At 38.3% G+C, this 19,125-nt stretch overlaps 1 protein-coding gene across 1 annotated transcript in view; it reads left to right on the top strand.

The window, feature by feature from the left end:
* Window positions 1-19,125, top strand: part of LOC126188337 (kinesin-like protein KIF17) — a 122,399-nt gene that overhangs the window by 83,145 nt on the left and 20,129 nt on the right. The window contains exon 6 of the mRNA XM_049929934.1: window positions 16,351-16,548. Within this exon, the coding sequence (XP_049785891.1) occupies window positions 16,351-16,548 (198 nt within the window). The remainder of the gene's footprint in view (window positions 1-16,350; window positions 16,549-19,125) is intronic.

The raw sequence follows: 19,125 nt of genomic DNA on the forward strand, positions 1-19,125 counted from the left end.
TTGTGCGAATTAAGGCGATCTCCTTACCGGCACTTGAACGAAATGTTTCTCGTCTAATGGGGTATCTGAACACTTAGCTCTAGTCAGATACCTTGATACACTTCTTATATGTACCCCATAAACCACTATAGAATTTAGGACCTAATAACTATAGTGTCAATTTTTTTGTGAACTTTTGGACCAGTATTTTCTCTTAAATTTTTCCTGAAAATATTCCCATGATTTAAATTCCTCTGAATGAGCTGTTCACCATTCTACTGCATCAGCTAGTAAATGTCCTAGTGTAACTTTTTTCTTTTATCATCCCATTTCTGAGGCATAGATCAAGAAAATACTCTTAAGGAGTACTTTGGATGTACTTCTCCTTCTGGCTTACACTTTGGAAACTGCTTAGCGTCACTAATTCCACTTCCTCTTTGTAATTATTCTAATAATTCTGGAGATAATCCCAAGTTAGATTTAGCTATTTTTCTTCTACATTCCTGTTTAGTGTTTCCTAATTCCTTCCATAATTTCTGTAACTCACTCTTATAATTAATATCACAGTCAGCTAGTAGTGTCTACTTTTTTGTGTCCTTTTTAGGTTATATTTCTTCTAGATGCTTCTCCAAATTAGTTAAAGTATATGGATCACTAGCAATTTCAATAAGTTTTTTAGTCACTTATAATATTTCTACCCTATCTTGCGTCTCTGAGATTTGATTGCATATGGTTTCGTAATTACTCGAAGATGATTTCTCTAACTGTGTCATCTTATCATTTACATCATTAAACTGTATTTTCACTTCTTGTCTAACTATATCACAATGCCTGACTATTTTCAGTTCAAACTCCTTATGTAAAGTTGCTTAAGGTTTCCTCTAATTTGGAAATTTTATCTATTTTTGTGGCTAAATTGTCTAACTTTTTTATTAATTTGAGATAGTTCATGAGGTTTATCTGCATGACTTTTACTGTTTTGAGATAGTTCCTCCAGTTTTTCAGATGCTTTAAGTTTATCTAGAATTTCCACTAAAGCCATGATATACATATTTTTAAATTACTGTACAACTTAAAGTGTGAATCACACTAAAAACTTTGGTTATTTATTAACATATTTCCACCATAATCCAATGTTTGTCAGTGTCAATCACAGTCAATTATTGCAAATTAAGTAATTACACACAGATTCTGGAGGCAGTACACTGTACAGATCACCTAATTTGACGTACCACCTGCTGTAGAGCTCTCCTGATGTTGTCTTATGTGTGGCACAGTCTCAGACTGTTGCTGTATAGCCGTTGCTGTACACAGCTGCACTGCCGCCGACTGCGAAGTGATGAAGTGTTGTTGCCGGAAGCTGTCACAGCACCCATTGCCGTTGAAATTGCTCACCAAAAATCTTCTCTGTAGTTGGCTTATCTTCTCATGGTTTATGTGCCAAGAACATACTCCAACACATGAATAATATTCGTTGTTGACCTGGTTGCTATGGCCAACTGGTATTCCTTTTGTTAAAGATCATGGTTACCTAAATTGTTTGGATTTAATTAAAGTTACAGTCCCTTTGGTTTGAATAATGTTGCTGTCATTTCTACCATTACAGTGTATTTGCGTATGATACAGTTGTTGATAGCTTATTTACTCCAGTCACCCTAGGCGATGACATACATCTTCCCATTTCTCATAAAATATTAGTTTTATTTCTTGTTATGCCTCTTTTACTTTATTTCCTTGTCCTGTAAGGTTACCTCATGAGGTGAGAAACTTAACATCAGGATTGATGATCATGAAGTAGATGAAGTTAAGGAATTCTGCTACCTAGGCAGTAAAATAACCAATGACGGACGGAGCAAGGAGGACATCAAAAGCAGACTAGCAATGGCAAAAAGAGCATTCCTGGCCAAGAGATGTCTACTAATATCACATATCGGCCTCAATTTGAGGAAGATCAGGTTCTGAGCACTATGGGACTTAACATCTATGGTCATCAGTCCCCTAGAACTTAGAACTACTTAAACATAACTAACCTAAGGACATCACACAACACCCAGTCATCACGAGGCAGAGAAAATACCTGACCCCGCCGGGAATTTGAGGAAGAAATTTCTGAGAATGCATGTCTTGAGCACAGCATTGTGTGGTAGTGAAACATGGGCTGTGGGAAAACCAGAACAGAAGAGAATTGAAGCATTTGCAATGTGGTGCTACAGATGAATATTGAAAATTAGGTAGGCTGATAAGGTAAGAAATGAGGAGGTTCTGCACAGAACTGGAGAGGAAAGGAATATGTGGAAGACACTGACAAGGAGAAGGGACAGGATGATAGGACATCTGTAAAGACATGAGGGAATGACTTCCATAGTACTAAAGTGAACTGTAGATGGCAAAAACTGTTGAAGAAGATGACAGAGATTCAAATACATCCAGCAAATAATTGAGGACTTAAGGTTGCAAGTGCTGTTCTGAGATGAAGAGGTTGGCTCAGGAGAGGAATTTGTGGTGGACCGCATCAAACCAGTCAGAAGACTGATGACTCAAACAAAAAAAAAAAGGTTCTGCAAAAGTAGAATACCATTATGTAGCAGTGACAGTTTCCTCCTCCTTCATATAAATGTACAATCTCTTAGGTGTAAAATCAATGAATTACAATACTGGTTCGATAACATCAACTGCAGTGTTCTATGCATCAATGAACACTGGATGAAAGACACTGAAATAGACTTGTGTGTTCCTCTTGGATATTTGTTAGTTACAAGCTACTGCTGAAAAAGTATTACACATGGTGGGGTCTCAATATATGTCAAAAGTAACCTTGAATTGCATTACTCAGTTATAGACCTTAGTAGAATATGCCTTGAAGCTACAATAGAAGTAGCTGGTGTGATAAAGCACGAACAGAAAACTGTAATTGTCTCAATCTATTGAATCCCAGGCTCTGATGAGATAGTATTTATAGAAAAAATTAATACTTTAATGTTGCTGTTGTCAAAATATAAACAGCATAGAATTGTAATTGTAGGTGATATTAACATAGATATAAGGGCAAAGAGAAAAAATGTAATTCATATGATTAACACTCTGAAGTCATTAAACTATTACTGTCTCAATGAAAAACCCACTAGACTGAACGCATGCCTTGATAACATAATTAGAAATGTACAAAGAGACTCCATACAATGTGATGTAATAGAATTAGGAATATCAGATCACACAGAGCTATGGCTTCAAATAGAAAAGTCAGCCTTCAGTTCTACAGAGAGAGAAGTGACATATAGAATTCTTCTAGGTGAATCCAATGTAAACAAAATGATAAACCAGTTAAAAGAAATGGATTGGACTCATGTAATGGATAACAAGAAAACGATTAATAAATGTTTTCCATTTTCCTGACAGAGATCAAGCATATAGTAGAAATAACATACCCCTTGGTAACCAAAAGGTACCAGAGTAATATTACTCATAAGCAACAAAATAATAACAAGCGGTACACCCCACAACTTACCAAACTCAGAATACTACTGATGATTATGAAAGACAAATCTCATAACAGTGATAGGGACTAGGGAAATTACACTAAAATGAGAAACCTTTACAGATTAGAAATAAAAAATGCTAAGTGCTGTGCAAATGATGAATATATTTTAAATTCTAAAAATAAATGTAAAGCTGCCTGGACTGTCATTAAAAGGGAAATTAATAAAACCAATAAAGAAAGGAGTATCCCTATTGACTGCAATATTCTAAATGAATATTTGTAAATAGTGTCACCCATCAATTCTGCCTCTGATGCAGAAGCATTGCTCACTTCTGCAAAACAGACAAGAAGTGAGAAGTTCACTTGGACCAAAATCACATTAAATGATATTCATAAGTCAACAAACAAATTAAGTAATTCCAAAACAGAAGACTACTATGGACTCAGTAATCTCATCATAAAATGTATAGCAAAAGAAATTAAAATGCCACTTCTCTTACTATCAAACAGAGTACTTGATGATGGAATATTCCCCGACTGCCTGAAGCTCACAGTTACATTGCCTGTGTATAAAAAAGGTGAAAGAACCCTCCCAAATAACTACAGACCCATTTCAATAGTACCAATCATATCCAAGTTAGTAGAAAATTTTGTGCATAAACAGATATACAGGTATTTTGAAACCAACAAAATTTTAAATGAACAACAGTTTGGCTTCAGGTCACACCTATCAACTGTAAAAGCAGTAGAAGCTTTGGTGAGCAATGTTTATGAAGGGTATGGAAAAAGGGTATCAATGTCTGGAACACTTATTGACCTAAGTAAGGCATTTGACTCTGTGTCACATGACACACTCATCAAAAAGTTAAAATACTATGGCATTGAAGATGATACACTCCGTCTATTCAAATTTTATCTAATCAATAGGTTACAACTTGTACAAGCAAATAAGCAGAGGTCAGAAATACTCCCTATAGAAAGAGGAATACCCCAAGGCTCTGTTCTTGGACCTTTCCTGTTCATTGTCTATGTTAATGACTTCTCGAATTACATACCGTGTAAGAACATACTATATGCTGACGATATGACATTAATAAGTACAGGAGATAACTTACAGAGTGTACTGGACAAAAATAGAGAAATGATGCAAATGGCTAATTACTGGTGTCAGGCAAACCAGCTGCACAAAAATCAAACAAAAACAGAAGAAATAATATTTAATCTCAAAGTAACTAAAATTGAAAACAAAACAGTGAAATTACTTGGACTAATCATAGACCAAAAGCTCTCATGGGAAGGACACACCAATTATCTATGTAGTAAACTAGCACGAGTACTTTTCTTATTGTATAAATTAAGAAACAGTGTGAGCAAGTAATTGCTACTCCACTCATACTATGCTTTTTTTCATTCCCAACTGCAATATGGAATATTGCTTTGAGGTAACTCCCCAGGGGCTGAATGTATTTTCAGATGGCAGAAGAAAGCAATCAGGTGGGTGGAAGGGATAGCACCCAAAGAGTCCTGCAGAAATTATTTTAAATATCTTGGCATCATGACAGTGCCATGCACGTACATTTACAACTGTTTAAAATATGCCAGAGAAAATCTGAAAAAATTGAACATGAGATGTGACGTGCATGCACACAGTACAAGAAACAGTCACCTGCTGGACTTGCCTTCCACAAGTCTTGCTGTAGTCCATATTAACTATAAGTACTTAAGCATAAAATTTCTCAGTAAGTTACCATACTCAGCTCGTACAGTACCACTAAATAAATATAAGAATACATTGCAAACCTGGCTAAAAAACAACGAATTCTATACAACTGAACAATTCTTAGAAACTAATTATCAAAATATATGTTTTACCTAGGTTATGAAGAAAATGTTTTGATATTATATGAGCTAGTTGTTTACTGTGATTCTTTCCTTATGTGTGTATTTAATTATTGTATAAAACATTGTTTTACATAATGCTGAAGAAAAGGTCTTTAGTTCCTTTTCTCCCCTTTCTGTAACTATTTGAATATTGTACTGAAACTAAAACTCTCTGAAATCTTTGACAAAGCCAATTGTATGAAAGATACTGAAAGGCTAGTAAAAATATTCTATTCTATTCTTCAATGTCAATTTTTGAAATTTCTTGGTTACAGGCTTTAACACCTAACTCAGATTTAATTACTGACCACACAGCCTTTGTCTTACTTTTATGATTTAAAATTAGCCTGTTATTTTCCAGTTGTTTTGCTGCTCTGACAACTCTTTTAAATATGGTTGTATAGAGTCTAACATATTTAATGAAATCAATATCTTTATTATATTTTAGTTCTCTATGCACTTGCCTTTTCCTTACGCTGGAAATTTTTATGCCCTGGGTAAAACACTTTATTTGTTATTTTATTGCTGCACAGTCTAGGTGGAAATGTTTCATTAAAGACAGCAAGAAAACTATTTATGAATTTCTCAAAGTTTTCGTGACTTGAGTTACAATGATCAAAAGCCATTTTTTCTCTTTTAGTTTCTCACTAAGTGTTAGAAAGTTTTTTTTGCTAAAGTTCCTGCTCGTATGGGTTCTCATACGTGAAATGTTCCTGTCTGTCTGTGGCAGGCAAATGAAAAATGCATGTTGTTGTTGTTGTGGTCTTCAGTCCTGAGACTGGTTTGATGCAGCTCTCCATGCTACTCTATCCTGAGCAAGCTTCTTCATCTCCCAGTACCTACTGCAACCTACATCCTTCTGAATCTGCTTAGTGTATTCATCTCTTGGTCTCCCCCTACGATTTTTACCCTCCACACTGCCCTCCAATAATAAATTGGTGATCCCTTGATGCCTCAGAACATGTCCTACCAACCGATCCCTTCTTCTGGTCAAGTTGTGCCACAAACTTCTCTTCTCCCCAATCCTATTCAATACTTCCTCATTAGCTATGTGATCTACCCATCTAATCTTCAGCATTCTTCTGTAGCACCACATTTCGAAAGCTTCTATTCTCTTCTTTTCCAAACTATTTACCATCCATGTTTCACTTCCATACATGGCTACACTCCATACAAATACTTTCAGAAATGACTTCCTGACACTTAAATCTATACTCGATGTTAACAAATTTCTCTTCTTCAGAAATGCTTTCCTTGCCATTGCCAGTCTACATTTTATATCCTCTCTACTTCGACCATCATCAGTTATTTTGCTCCCCAAATAGCAAAACTCCTATACTACTTTAAGTGTCTCATTTCCTAATCTAATACCCTCAACATCACCCGACTTAATTCGACTACATTCCATTATCCTCGTTTTGCTTTTGTTGATGTTCATCTTATATCCTCCCTTCAAGACACCATCCATTCCGTTCAACTGCTCTTCCAAGTCCTTTGCTGTCTCTGACAGAATTACAATTTCATCGGCGAACCTCAACGTTTTTATTTCTTCTCCATGGATTTTAATACCTACTCCGAATTTTTCTTTTGTTTCCTTTACTGCTTGCTCAATATACAGATTGAATAACATCGGGGAGAGGCTAGAACCCTGTCTTACTCCCTTCCCAACCACTGCTTCCCTTTCATGTCCCTCGACTCTTATAACTGCCATCTGGTTTCTGTACAAATTGTAAATAGCCTTTCTCTCCCTGTATTTTACCCCTGCCACCTTTAGAATTTGAAAGAGAGTATTCCAGTCAACATTGTCAAAAGCTTTCTCTAAGTCTACAAATGCTAGAAACGTAGGTTTGCCTTTCCTTAATCTTTGTTCTAAGATAAGTCGTAAGGTCAGTATTGCCTCACGAGTTCCAGTATTTCTACGGAATCCAAACTGATCTTCCCCAAGGTCGGCTTCTACTAGTTTTTCCATTCGTCTGTAAAGAATTCATGTTAGTATTTTGCAGCTGTGGCTTATTAAACTGATTGTTCGGTAATTTTCACATCTGTCAACACCTGCTTTCTTTGGGATTGGAATTACTATGTTCTTCTTGAAGTCTGAGGGTATTTCGTCTGTTTCATACATCTTGCTCACCATATAGTAGAGTTTTGTCAGGACTGGCTCTCCCAAGGCCGTCAGTAGTTCTACTGGAATGTTGTCTACTCCGGGGGCCTTGTTTCGACTCAGGTCTTTCAGTGCTCTGTGAAAAATGCATAATGATCTGCAATACCTAGATCTAGACAAAATTTATACACATCTTCATATACATAATTAGTTAGAACATTGGCAATACATGTTGCTGATTGCCCATTGTCTCCGACAGTTTCAAGGAAATTCAATTTGAAATCATGTTTCTTTACTAAGTAACTGAATCTTGAAGAATGGCTACTATCACAGGTGAGGTCAATATTAAAATCAGCAGCTATTAACCAGTTTTTTTTCTTTTTTTCTCTACAAAAGTCTTCTAGCATAATTTGATGCTTAGATAAAAATAGGACTATGTTGATGTCCCTGGCATTCTGTGTTTTGAGATTATTATAACATTTGCTTGTGAGTCCACTATTTCTACACAACAGCTCTCAAACACACATTCTTCATTTAAGTAATTAAAACAGTTTCTGGTCTCATAACTTATATCACTATGTAGAAGAATACATGAGCCTCCACGTGACTTGTTTCTTCTGCAAAAGCTACTTGCTAATCTGAAGTTCCCTATCTTGTTTAGAATTTTAATTGTGTCCTCAGTAAACCAGTGCTCATTTAAACAAATAACTCTAATATTTGCACATTCTGATGGTATGATTTCCAGTTCATCCACTTTGGAGGTTTTTTTTTTTGAAGCATCAGTGTTTAAACCATTTATATTCCAGTGGATAACATACCTGCTTTGACTATTAGTTATGAGCTTTAGCACATTTCTTGCCGGATGATAATGGTTTGGTTCTGTCTTTCTTAATGCTACACAAGTTTTTTCACCCCCAACAGCACTTATCAGTTTGCTTTAATTTTGGTGACCTGGCAAGTATCTATGAACATCTTAATGAATATTTTTGAGCCCAACCTATTCAGATGTAGACCATCTTTGACAAGACACTTTGCACTTATAATTTTGTTGGATCAATGAAAACGACTCCTAGTTTATTGCACTGTTCTTTAATATTGCCGTTTATTCTCTGCACATAGCTGTCACTCACCAATCTCTTGTACACAGTCCCACTTATTATTATTCTGGAATTCAAGTACAGTCTTCTGGCCATTCAGATGAGGTTCATTGTGTGGTTTACAATTTCTTCCTCACTGTTGTTTCAAAGCGAATTTATTCACATGGGGATAAAAATACCTTCTGGATTTCTGCTATGATTATTTGCTGCGTTTCCTCATGAGCTTAAGACGTTGTTAAGGTGTGTATGCAATTGATGTGTCCTGATTCCAGTTTGAATGTTGATTTTGGAGTTTGGAACAACTATGTTTTTCAACAATGAGTCACCTATAATTATATTATAATAATTATTATAATGCTTCTTTCAGTTTTTTTTTGTACATTACGCTGGTCCACTTACAGGGTGTTTCAAAAATGACCGGTATATTTGAAACGGCAATAAAAACTAAACGAGCAGTGATAGAAATACACCGTTTGTTGCAATATGCTTGGGACAACAGTACATTTTCAGGCGGACAAACTTTCGAAATTACAGTAGTTACAATTTTCAACAACAGATGGCGCTGCAAGTGATGTGAAAGATATAGAAGACAACGCAGTCTGTGGGTGCGCCATTCTGTACGTCGTCTTTCTGCTGTAAGTGTGTGCTGTTCACAACGTGCAAGTGTGCTGTAGACAACATGGTTTATTTCTTAGAACAGAGGATTTTTCTGGTGTTGGAATTCCACCACCTAGAACACAGTGTTGTTGCAACAAGACAAAGTTTTCAACGGAGGTTTAATGTAACCAAAGGACCAAAAAGCGATACAATAAAGGATCTGTTTGAAAAATTTCAACGGACTGGGAACGTGACGGATGAACGTGCTGGAAAGGTAGGGCGACCGCGTACGGCAACCACAGAGGGCAACGCGCAGCTAGTGCAGCAGGTGATCCAACAGCGGCCTCGGGTTTCCATTCGCCGTGTTGCAGCTGCGGTTCAAATGACGCCAACATCCACGTATTGTCTCATGCGCCAGAATACAAAATTCAAACGCGGCAACTCCTCAGCGCCGCTACCATTGCTGCACGAGAGACATTTGCTAACGATATAGTGCACAGCATTGATGACGGCGATATGCATGTGGGCAGCATTTGGTTTACTGACGAAGCTTATTTTTACCTGGACGGCTTTGTCAATAAACAGAACTGGCGCATATGGGGAACTGAAAAGCCCCATGTTGCAGTCCCATCGTCCCTGCATCCTCAAAAAGTACTGGTCTGGGCCGCCATTTCTTCCAAAGGAATCATTGGCCCATTTTTCAGATCCAAAACGATTACTGCATCACGCTATCTGGACATTCTTCGTGAATTTGTTGCGGTACAAACTGCCTTAGACGACACTGCGAACACCTCGTGGTTTATGCAAGATGGTGCCCGGCCACATCGCATGGCCGACGTCTTTAATTTCCTGAATGAATATTTCGATGATTGTGTGATTGCTTTGGGCTATCCGAAACATACAGGAGGCGGCGTGGATTGGCCTCCCTATTCGCCAGACATGAACCCCTGTGACTTCTTTCTGTGGGGACACTTGAAAGACCAGGTGTACCGCCAGAATCCAGAAACAATTGAACAGCTGAAGCAGTACATCTCATCTGCATGTGAAGCCATTCCGCCAGACACGTTGTCAAAGATTTCGGGTAATTTCATTCAGAGACTACGCCATATTATTGCTACGCATGGTGGATATGTGGAAAATATCGTACTATAGAGTTTCCCAGACCGCAGCGCCATCTGTTGTTGAAAATTGTAACTACTGTAACTTCGAAAGTTTGTCTGCCTGAAAATGTACTGTTGTCCCAAGCATATTGCAACAAACGGTGTATTTCTATCGCTGCTCGTTTAGTTTTTATTGCCGTTTCAAATATACCGGTCATTTTTGAAACACCCTGTATATTTGTTTGGTTCTTCCATATCTTCCATATAGCAATTAAAAGGAAATTAAAAGAATTTCTGAATGGCAACTCCTTCTACTCATTAGACAAATTTTTGGATATAGTAAGTGGGTAATATACCCCCCCCCCCCCAACCCCCCTCCCCCCCCCCCCAAAAAAAAAAAAAAGAAAAAAAGATTAAGTGTCATGTAATATTTTGTGTACTGCAATATCTTGTATAGACACCTTTTATTAACCTGATATGTTCCACATCATTACGAATTGTTGTATTCATGATCTATGGAACAAATACTAATCTAATCTAATCAGTTTCTTTTTCTTTCGCAATGGCACCTGAATTTTTTTGTGGTTTGTCAGTTGTATCGCTCCGCGTATTTGCCGAAGTAGGTCCATCTGATACTGGAGTTTTTTCACATACACAACACTTTGTTTCAATGCAATATTTTCTTGCTTTAGCATCGTCAGTTCTGCTTTCAGAGCATCAGTGTCACTTTGAAGAAGACGAATAATTTTGTCCTTAGAACTTAGGGCAGATGTTAATCGTGCATTTTTGTCATTTATACAGTCTAGGCATGTCCACTGAATAACATTCATAAATTTCAAACACATATTTGCGCACTTCTCGTGTAACCAAAAGTTGCACTTAATGCACTGAATTCCTTTGACTACACATTTTTTACACCTTCTGCATGAAGAACCATTTATTTTCAATTGATTTTGGAGCATCCTATCACCACACAATCCTACCAGCACCATCTTTACATGATGATAGACAATAGTTAGCAAGATAACTTGCAATGTGTAGCATTCATGCTCCTTCTGTTTCTGTTCTACAACTTTGGTGTCCTCCAGATGTTAAGGTGTTTAAAATTTCGAAGAATGAAACATACTCAAAGTCATTCGGACATCACTGACAATTTCTTGCAATGCAATTAACCCATGTGTAAATCACTGGCTCTCTCTGTTAGTCTAGTCTTCTTCATAAGGTTCAGTCACCTCAAATTTAATAAAAAGTAGTTGCTGACATCTAGCCGGAATTCTAAAGTCTACTAGGCTCAACATAGATGCCGCTGCAAAATGACATGCCAACTATTGGTGACTAAGTTTTAATAAAATAGTTTATTGACCCATTGATCTCCCACAAAACTGCTGACTGCTGAACAACATGAGTTATTATGTTGAAATGATAAAATGGCTCAAGCCCCAAGAATGGATTGTAACTTCATTTTATAAATTAATTACTTTGAAAACACAATGGTTCACAGTCCTAAATGCCTTTAAGTGAAGAAATTTAAATGAAGTTCCCACAAATCTATGAGAGACTAAGTCAAACACTACAAAATAATATGATTCTATGCTGAAATATTTCTAAGTCCCACGCAATGCAAAATATTTCAAACACCTAACAAATGTGGCTTTATCACCACTCATATCCATGTACATACTACTTCCTTCAACACCTTGACATCCAAACTGAGTCTGCCACCTTTCCATACTGAGTGACCATGAGGAATGTGGCCACTGAGTTTCTAAAGACTTGGTCACCCCCTCCAGAAAACTGTCACCATTTTCCAGCTCTCAGCATCCCCACCCACATAAAGTATGCACATTAATATCTCATAAGGATGTCATGTGATGACCAGTCCTTTTACACTATTTTTGATACATAAGTTTCATTGAATTCTCATTGCACTATTAGCTGTGTGCTAAAATTCTACCCTACACACATATAAAATAATAATTTTTGGGTACCATAGTTTGCCCTTAAATCAAAGTTTTGTGCTTGCAATGGTGAGAATTGTTTATTCTCATTGTACCTTTACTACTTATGGTACAACTATAAATGATGCATTTCTGTAGGATATTATTAGAATTTGTATATCATCAATAAAATTTAAATTGTGGGAAAAATTATGCAAATTTAACATAAAACAATAAAAATTGACACAAAAAATAATAAATCTTAAATAGGGGGGGGGGGGGTGTTATCATTGTCCACATGTACTGTCATGCTGATTTCAATTGATTTTGCAATTTAATTATTAAAGTTATTGAACATGCAACTACATAGCTACGTAGATGTGTCTTATCAAGAGCTACAAACTGAGTGCTGGATCTCTTTTGTGGTTTGAACAGTATATCAGTTATAAATTATTTAGTGAATTATTTGTATTCAACCCTGTTTGTATCTGTATCTCCTCTCATATAACATTTCCAGTCATATCTGTGTACCATTGGATTCATAATCATACTCTGTTTCCTTTCCTACCTTGTGCTCACCTGTAATCAGCACGGTTCATGCTGCTCGTGCACAAATAAGTACAAAGAAGTTTGGAAGTTTCAACAGCTACCAGATGCTGACACCATGCTCAGCCCTTGAAAAGCCCACATGGAGCCATGTCACGTGCACTGTGCACCACCACCCAGCCTCGGCACAGCTGCTGGTTGAGTGGTGGTGTGAACTCTGCCCATGTTCACTGCATGCGCACAACTTAAACACTGCACTCAAACAGAATCCTATTACACGGATATGACTTTGTGCATTACACCTCCAACATGAATGTTGTTAACTGCTGGTATACAAATCTTTGTAACAGATTTACTTATGATGATCTCCTTCTTGAAATTCAAAATGACTGTTTACAATAATACAATATTTTACAGTATTATACTGAATCTTATTAATAACTACTTCCTTACATAATCTTGACAGAACTATTAAGATTCGAGACAGGGTGGTAAAGAAGTGCTGACCCTCTCCTGAACAATGATTTTCTTCTGCATACTTTAATCCAACTTGTTTATATACATTTGGATTGGAAAATACTGGTAACCTTAACGATATCCAGAATGTCACTCTATTATAATGAATGTGGTGAATATAGAAATGGCCTGGGAAATGCCAGCCAACTATGCAACAGATTCCAGGCGCTTCAACAATGTTTCAGTGTAACAACTGTAAGTAGGTAGCAGTGGTATAATGGACCACAATACTGTTCAGGAGGTGCTGGGGGTGGATACAGCCTAGATTAGAGAGTGCAGTTTTTCTAGAGATCCTGGCTACAATTTCCCAGGAGAAGATGTTCTCTATCAGAGTGTCCACAGAAGAGGATCTACATAGTGATACAAAGTGTTATTCATCTAGACAGCCAAGCAGCTTTGAAATCTCCATAAGCCCCTGCAACAAGAAGAAAGATCATTACAGGATACCGTGAATCCCTTGTGAGGGTGGAGGAAAGCAACAGGGCAATTCTGTTACGGTTCCTGTCACTTGGATATTATTGGTAATGAGAGATATCCAGGGAGGAGTGATGACTTCATTGTTGGACTAGAACCTGTCAATCACCACAAACGTGATAGTAAACTCTAAACTACGTAGCTGGATCATAAGGCAGCACTTAGGATATTGAATTAAGATTCAAAAACAAAACATGGTAAACTAATGATGCAGAAAACATGTTTTAGAAGAAGTTCTTCAATCCTGGTCTCAACAAAGGGCAGAGTAAACTCATTGTAGGTCCAATGTCTTACCATGGGAACTTCAGGAATCACCTGCACAGTATGAATGGAAAAAAAGAAGCTACTAAGTGCAAACTGTGTGGTTTGGGAGATGAAACTGCGCCATATTTATTCTTCCAATGTGAAGCACTGGAGACCGAAAGAAACAAGACATTTGGGTCATTAATATGTGAAGAGATTGTATCTAACAAAATTCTAGTAAAAGATCTGCTACTACTCTTCAAGAACACTGCCTAGCTGGATTAGAATGACACTGAACTTAGTTTCAGTGTGGGCAATAGGGAGCTAAGATCACTGTTGTTTTGTCCCCCTGATTAAATCAAATCAGTGTTCATTTTTTAAAGACTAATCAATTATTGGAGATGTTTGGTGGGCTGTTATGTTTTATACTGTCTGAATCACTTCCCTGTTCTTTCATTTTTTAATGTTAACTGATTTTCAGATGTAGCAAAAAGGTACAGTCAAATTTTCTGAAGACATTACTCGCACACGGAAGAAGAAAATATGTTATAAGAACATGGTCATGTAAACATTTAATTTCCACATTAGAACTCACAAAGAAACAGAATATGTCACCAAATCACATGTAACTCTTTCTTACACAAAATGTTAAAATATTTTCCATAATCTCAGATGCACTGGTGTAGTGTTTTTGCATGTTTTCACAGCCTTCCATGATGTAGGCAAAAAGTCTCTCTTCATTTGTACCAGAATTCAAGAAACAAAAGTTTCAGATTCTCTAACAAATTTAAGTCTAGTGGGTTCATGGAATACGTTATGTGGAAGCCTGTATACGTTGACACAGAAATGAGGATGATACTCTATTGTGCCTAAAATACTTTTTTTGACATCACAGGTAAAGGCACATCATCCAGCACATCAAGTAGCATGTTCTTTAAGAAAGCAACATATGTTCATCTGTGGGTGGAAGAAGATGAGGCCCTAACAGAAAGTCACCAACAGTGCTGCCCCAAACACTGACAAAAAACCTGCATTGATAACCCACTTCAATCTGCAAATCATGCAACTAACCTCTGTGATGTACAGAACTCAGTCAGAGGTGAAATCAGTACCCAGAACACTGAGATATAACAGATCACTTATGAACAAATAACCTTTTCCTGCAGTTCTGGTTACTGCTCTATGAGGGAACAAAGCAGAATTAGTACTAAGGAAAAGTCAGTTTATTTTAATGTGTTCCAATCATTGTATGAGGATGGAACATCACATAAATTGTTTGGTTGAGAGAGCAGCAGTTAAATGTGACTCTGGTAAGAATTATTGTATGAAACTGACCTCTGATTTTAAAAACAATTTATGAGTAGGGAACTCAGATCAGATATTTAGTTATGGCTGTTTTTCTTGGTCCAACAGTTATTAAATGAAGGGCCAACAATAGCTGCTGCTAGTGTTATACATTCACATAATTACAGCTAGTTTCACACAGAGCTCAGTGTACCTGTATGCACATACACTTTACTAACACACATTTGCGGTAGATGAGTGATCCTGTTATCATCAACAGTGTATTGTTTCTTCTAAAAACTAAACAGACAGATAGAGGTCACATTTAATTTTGGCATGATTCTGCAGTACTACTGCAACTAATGAAGTTAAAAACAGAAAATGGGTGGCATATTAGAAGGTGAAGGAGTTTTCATCCTTCTGTGTGTCTTTCAATTGCAAGTAGCAGATGTCAGCATCCCATACTACCCAAGATGATGAGTGGTTCTTCAACTGTTCTATTGTTGGGACACCTTTATTCTATTATCTTGTGTGATATGCATAATAACTGGCACAGCCACGATCATGTGCTAATTGGTTCGTCACGTGAGCATTTGCATTCTTTTACACTACACTGTTCAGGAACCAAATCCATGATGGACAATAGGAAACCATTATGTGCTTGCTGTGTCCCTAATATTACTTTAAACAGTTTATGCTACATTTAGGTAAATCCAAGATTTACAACTTAACCAGACATTACTATGGGGGCATACTGAAAACTTCATGTAAGAAAGAGTTTCATACTTCGTATTCTAACATTATAGTGTTGTGTGCTTCCCATAATTAACACAGTATGAAAGTTGTTGAAGGTGATTTCTTACATGGAAATAAATTGTTTCTAGACCCATATCTATAGACCATATTTTCTCCTCCAATATGTGAAGAACATTTTCTGAAAATTTGGGCGTTCCTCTCTCCCTAGTGTATGGAGTAACACTTGTGTCTATGCATATACATGAATGTGTTCTTTATTCAGCAGTACTTCTCAGAGAACTGTTAATCCTCTATTTGTAAAAATGTAATGTAAATATATTTGCAATTTGCTACTGTAAATCTGTTGTTGATCATTTTTCAGGATTCACTAGGTGGCAACACAAAGACCCTTATGATTGCATGCCTTTCACCAGCTGATAGTAATTATGAAGAAAGTTTGAGCACATTGCGTTATGCTAACAGAGCAAAAAATATCAAGAATAAGCCCCATATCAATGAAGATGCAAAAGATGCACTTCTGAGAGAGTATGAACAGGAAATACAAAGATTGAAAAACCTTGTAGAAACATCTTGCTCTACTCGTGCTTGGTTGTCAGGTACTTCATTCTTAATAGCTTTCTAGCTTTGTCTTTCTTACTAGTTTTATGTCCCAAAGAAATACACAGAAGTGTGTTATAATGAAATTAGTAAAGTTCATTGGTATTTTTACACAACTGAAGGTGACTGCATAAAAGCTTCCTGGATGCCATTCATTTCCATACCTACCAGATATGTGGGATTTTACAACAGGGTAAGGCACTTGTTGTCAGAGCAAGTAATATTTGAAAGTGGTTGGATGGACATTGTAGAGCACTTCTTTCTTTTTAGATATATTTTTCCCACGTGGAATGTTTCCCTCTAAGATGATGAGACTTACCAAACAAAAGTGCTGGCAGGTCGATAGACACACAAACAAACACAAACAGACACACAAAATTCAAGCTTTTGCAACCAACGGTTGCCTCATCAGGAAAGAGGGAAGGAGAGAGAAAGATGAAAGGATTTGGGTTTTAAGGGAGAGAGTAAGGAGTCATTCCAATCCCGGGAGCAGAAAGACTTACCTTAGGGGGAAAAAAGGACAGGTATACACTCGCACACACACACACATCCATCCGCATATACACAGACACAAGCAGACATTTGTAAAGGCAAAGAGTTTGGGGCAGAGATGTCAGTCGAGGCGGAAGTACAGAGGCAAAGATGTTGTTGAAAGACAGGTGAGGTATGAGCGGCGGCAAATTGAAATTAGAAATTAGCGGAGATTGAGGCCTGGCGGATAGCGAGAAGAGAGGATATGCTGAAGGGCAAGTTCCCATCTCCGGAGTTCTGACAGGTTGGTGTTAGTGGGAAGTATCCAGATAACCCGGACGGTGTAACACTGTGCCAAGATGTGCTGGCCGTGCACCAAGGCATGTTTAGCCACAGGGTGATCCTCATTACCAACAAACACTGTCTGCCTGTGTCCATTCATGCGAATGGACAGATTGTTGCTGGTCATTCCCATATAGAACGTTTCACAGTGTAGGCAGGTCAGTTGGTAAATCATGTGGGTGCTTTCACACGTGTCTCTGCCTTTGATCGTGTACACCTTCCGGGTTACAGGACTGGAGTAGGTGGTGGTGGGAGGGTGCATGGGACAGGTTTTACACCGGGGGCGGTTACAAGGGTAGGAGGCAGAGTGTGGTTCGGGGATTTCATAGGGATGAACTAAGAGGTTACGAAGGTTAGGTGGGCGGCGGAAAGATACTCTAGGTGGAGTGGGGAGGATTTCATAAAGGATGGATCTCATTTCAGGGCAGGATTTGAGGAAGTCGTATCCCTGTTGGAGAGCCACATTCAGAATCTGATCCAGTCCTGGAAAGTATCCTGTCACAAGTGGGACACTTTTGGGGTTCTTCTGTGGAAGGTTCCGGGTTTGAGGAGATGAGGAAGTGGCTCTGGTTATTTGCTTCTGTACCAGGTCGGGAGGGTAGTTACGGGATGCAAAAGCTGTTTTCAGGTTGTTGGTGTAATGGTTCAAGGATTCTGGACTGGAGCAGATTCGTTTGCCACGAAGACCTAGGCTGTAGAGAAGGGAACGTTTTATGTGGAATGGGTGGCAGCTGTCATAATGGAGGTACTGTTGCTTGTTGGTGGGTTTGATGTGGACAGAGGTGTGAAGCTGGCCATTGGGCAGGTGGAGGTCAACGTCAAGGAAAGTGGCATGGGATTTATAGTAGGACCAGGTGAATCTGATGGAACCAAAGGAGTTGAGGTTGGAGAGGAAATTCTGGAGTTCTTCTTCACTGTGAGTCCAGATCATGAAAATGTCATCAATAAATCTGTACCAAACTTTGGGTTGGCAGGCCTGGGTAACCAAGAAGGCTTCCTCTAAGCAATCCATGAATAGGTTGGCGTATGAGGGGGCCATCCTGGTACCCATGGCTGTTCCCTTTAATTGTTGGTATGTCTGGCCTTCGAAAGTGAAGAAGTTGTGCGTCAGGATGAAGCTGGCTAAGGTAATGAGGAAAGAGGTTTTAGGTAGGGTGGCAGGTGATCGGCGTGAAAGGAAGTGCTCCATCACAGCGAGGCCCTGGACATGCAGAATATTTGTGTATAAGGAAGTGGCATCAATGGTTACAAGGATGGTTTCCGGGGGTAACAGACTGGGTAGGGATTCCAGGCATTTGAGAAAGTGGTTGGTGTCTTTGATGAAGGATGGGAGACTGCATATAATAGGTTGAAGGTGTTGATCTACGTAGGCAGAGATTCGTTCTGTGGGGGCTTGGTAACCAGCTACAATGGGACAGCCAGGATGATTGGGTTTGTGAATTTTAAGAAGAAGGTAGAAGGTAGTGGTGCGGGGTGTTGGTGGGGTCAGGAGGTTGATGGAGTCAGGTGAAAGGTTTTGTAGGGGGCCTAAGGTTCTGAGGATTCCTTGAAGCTCTGCCTGGACATCAGGAATGGGATTACCTTGGCAAACTTTGTAAGTAGTGTTGTCTGAAAGCTGACACAGTCCCTTAGCCACATACTCCCGACGATCAAGTACCACAGTCGTGGAACCCTTGTCCGCCGGAAGAAAGACGATGGATTGGTCAGCCTTCAGATCACGGATAGC

The sequence above is a fragment of the Schistocerca cancellata genome, chromosome 5 (assembly GCF_023864275.1).
Source record: "Schistocerca cancellata isolate TAMUIC-IGC-003103 chromosome 5, iqSchCanc2.1, whole genome shotgun sequence".
Lineage (NCBI taxonomy): Eukaryota > Metazoa > Arthropoda > Insecta > Orthoptera > Acrididae > Schistocerca > Schistocerca cancellata.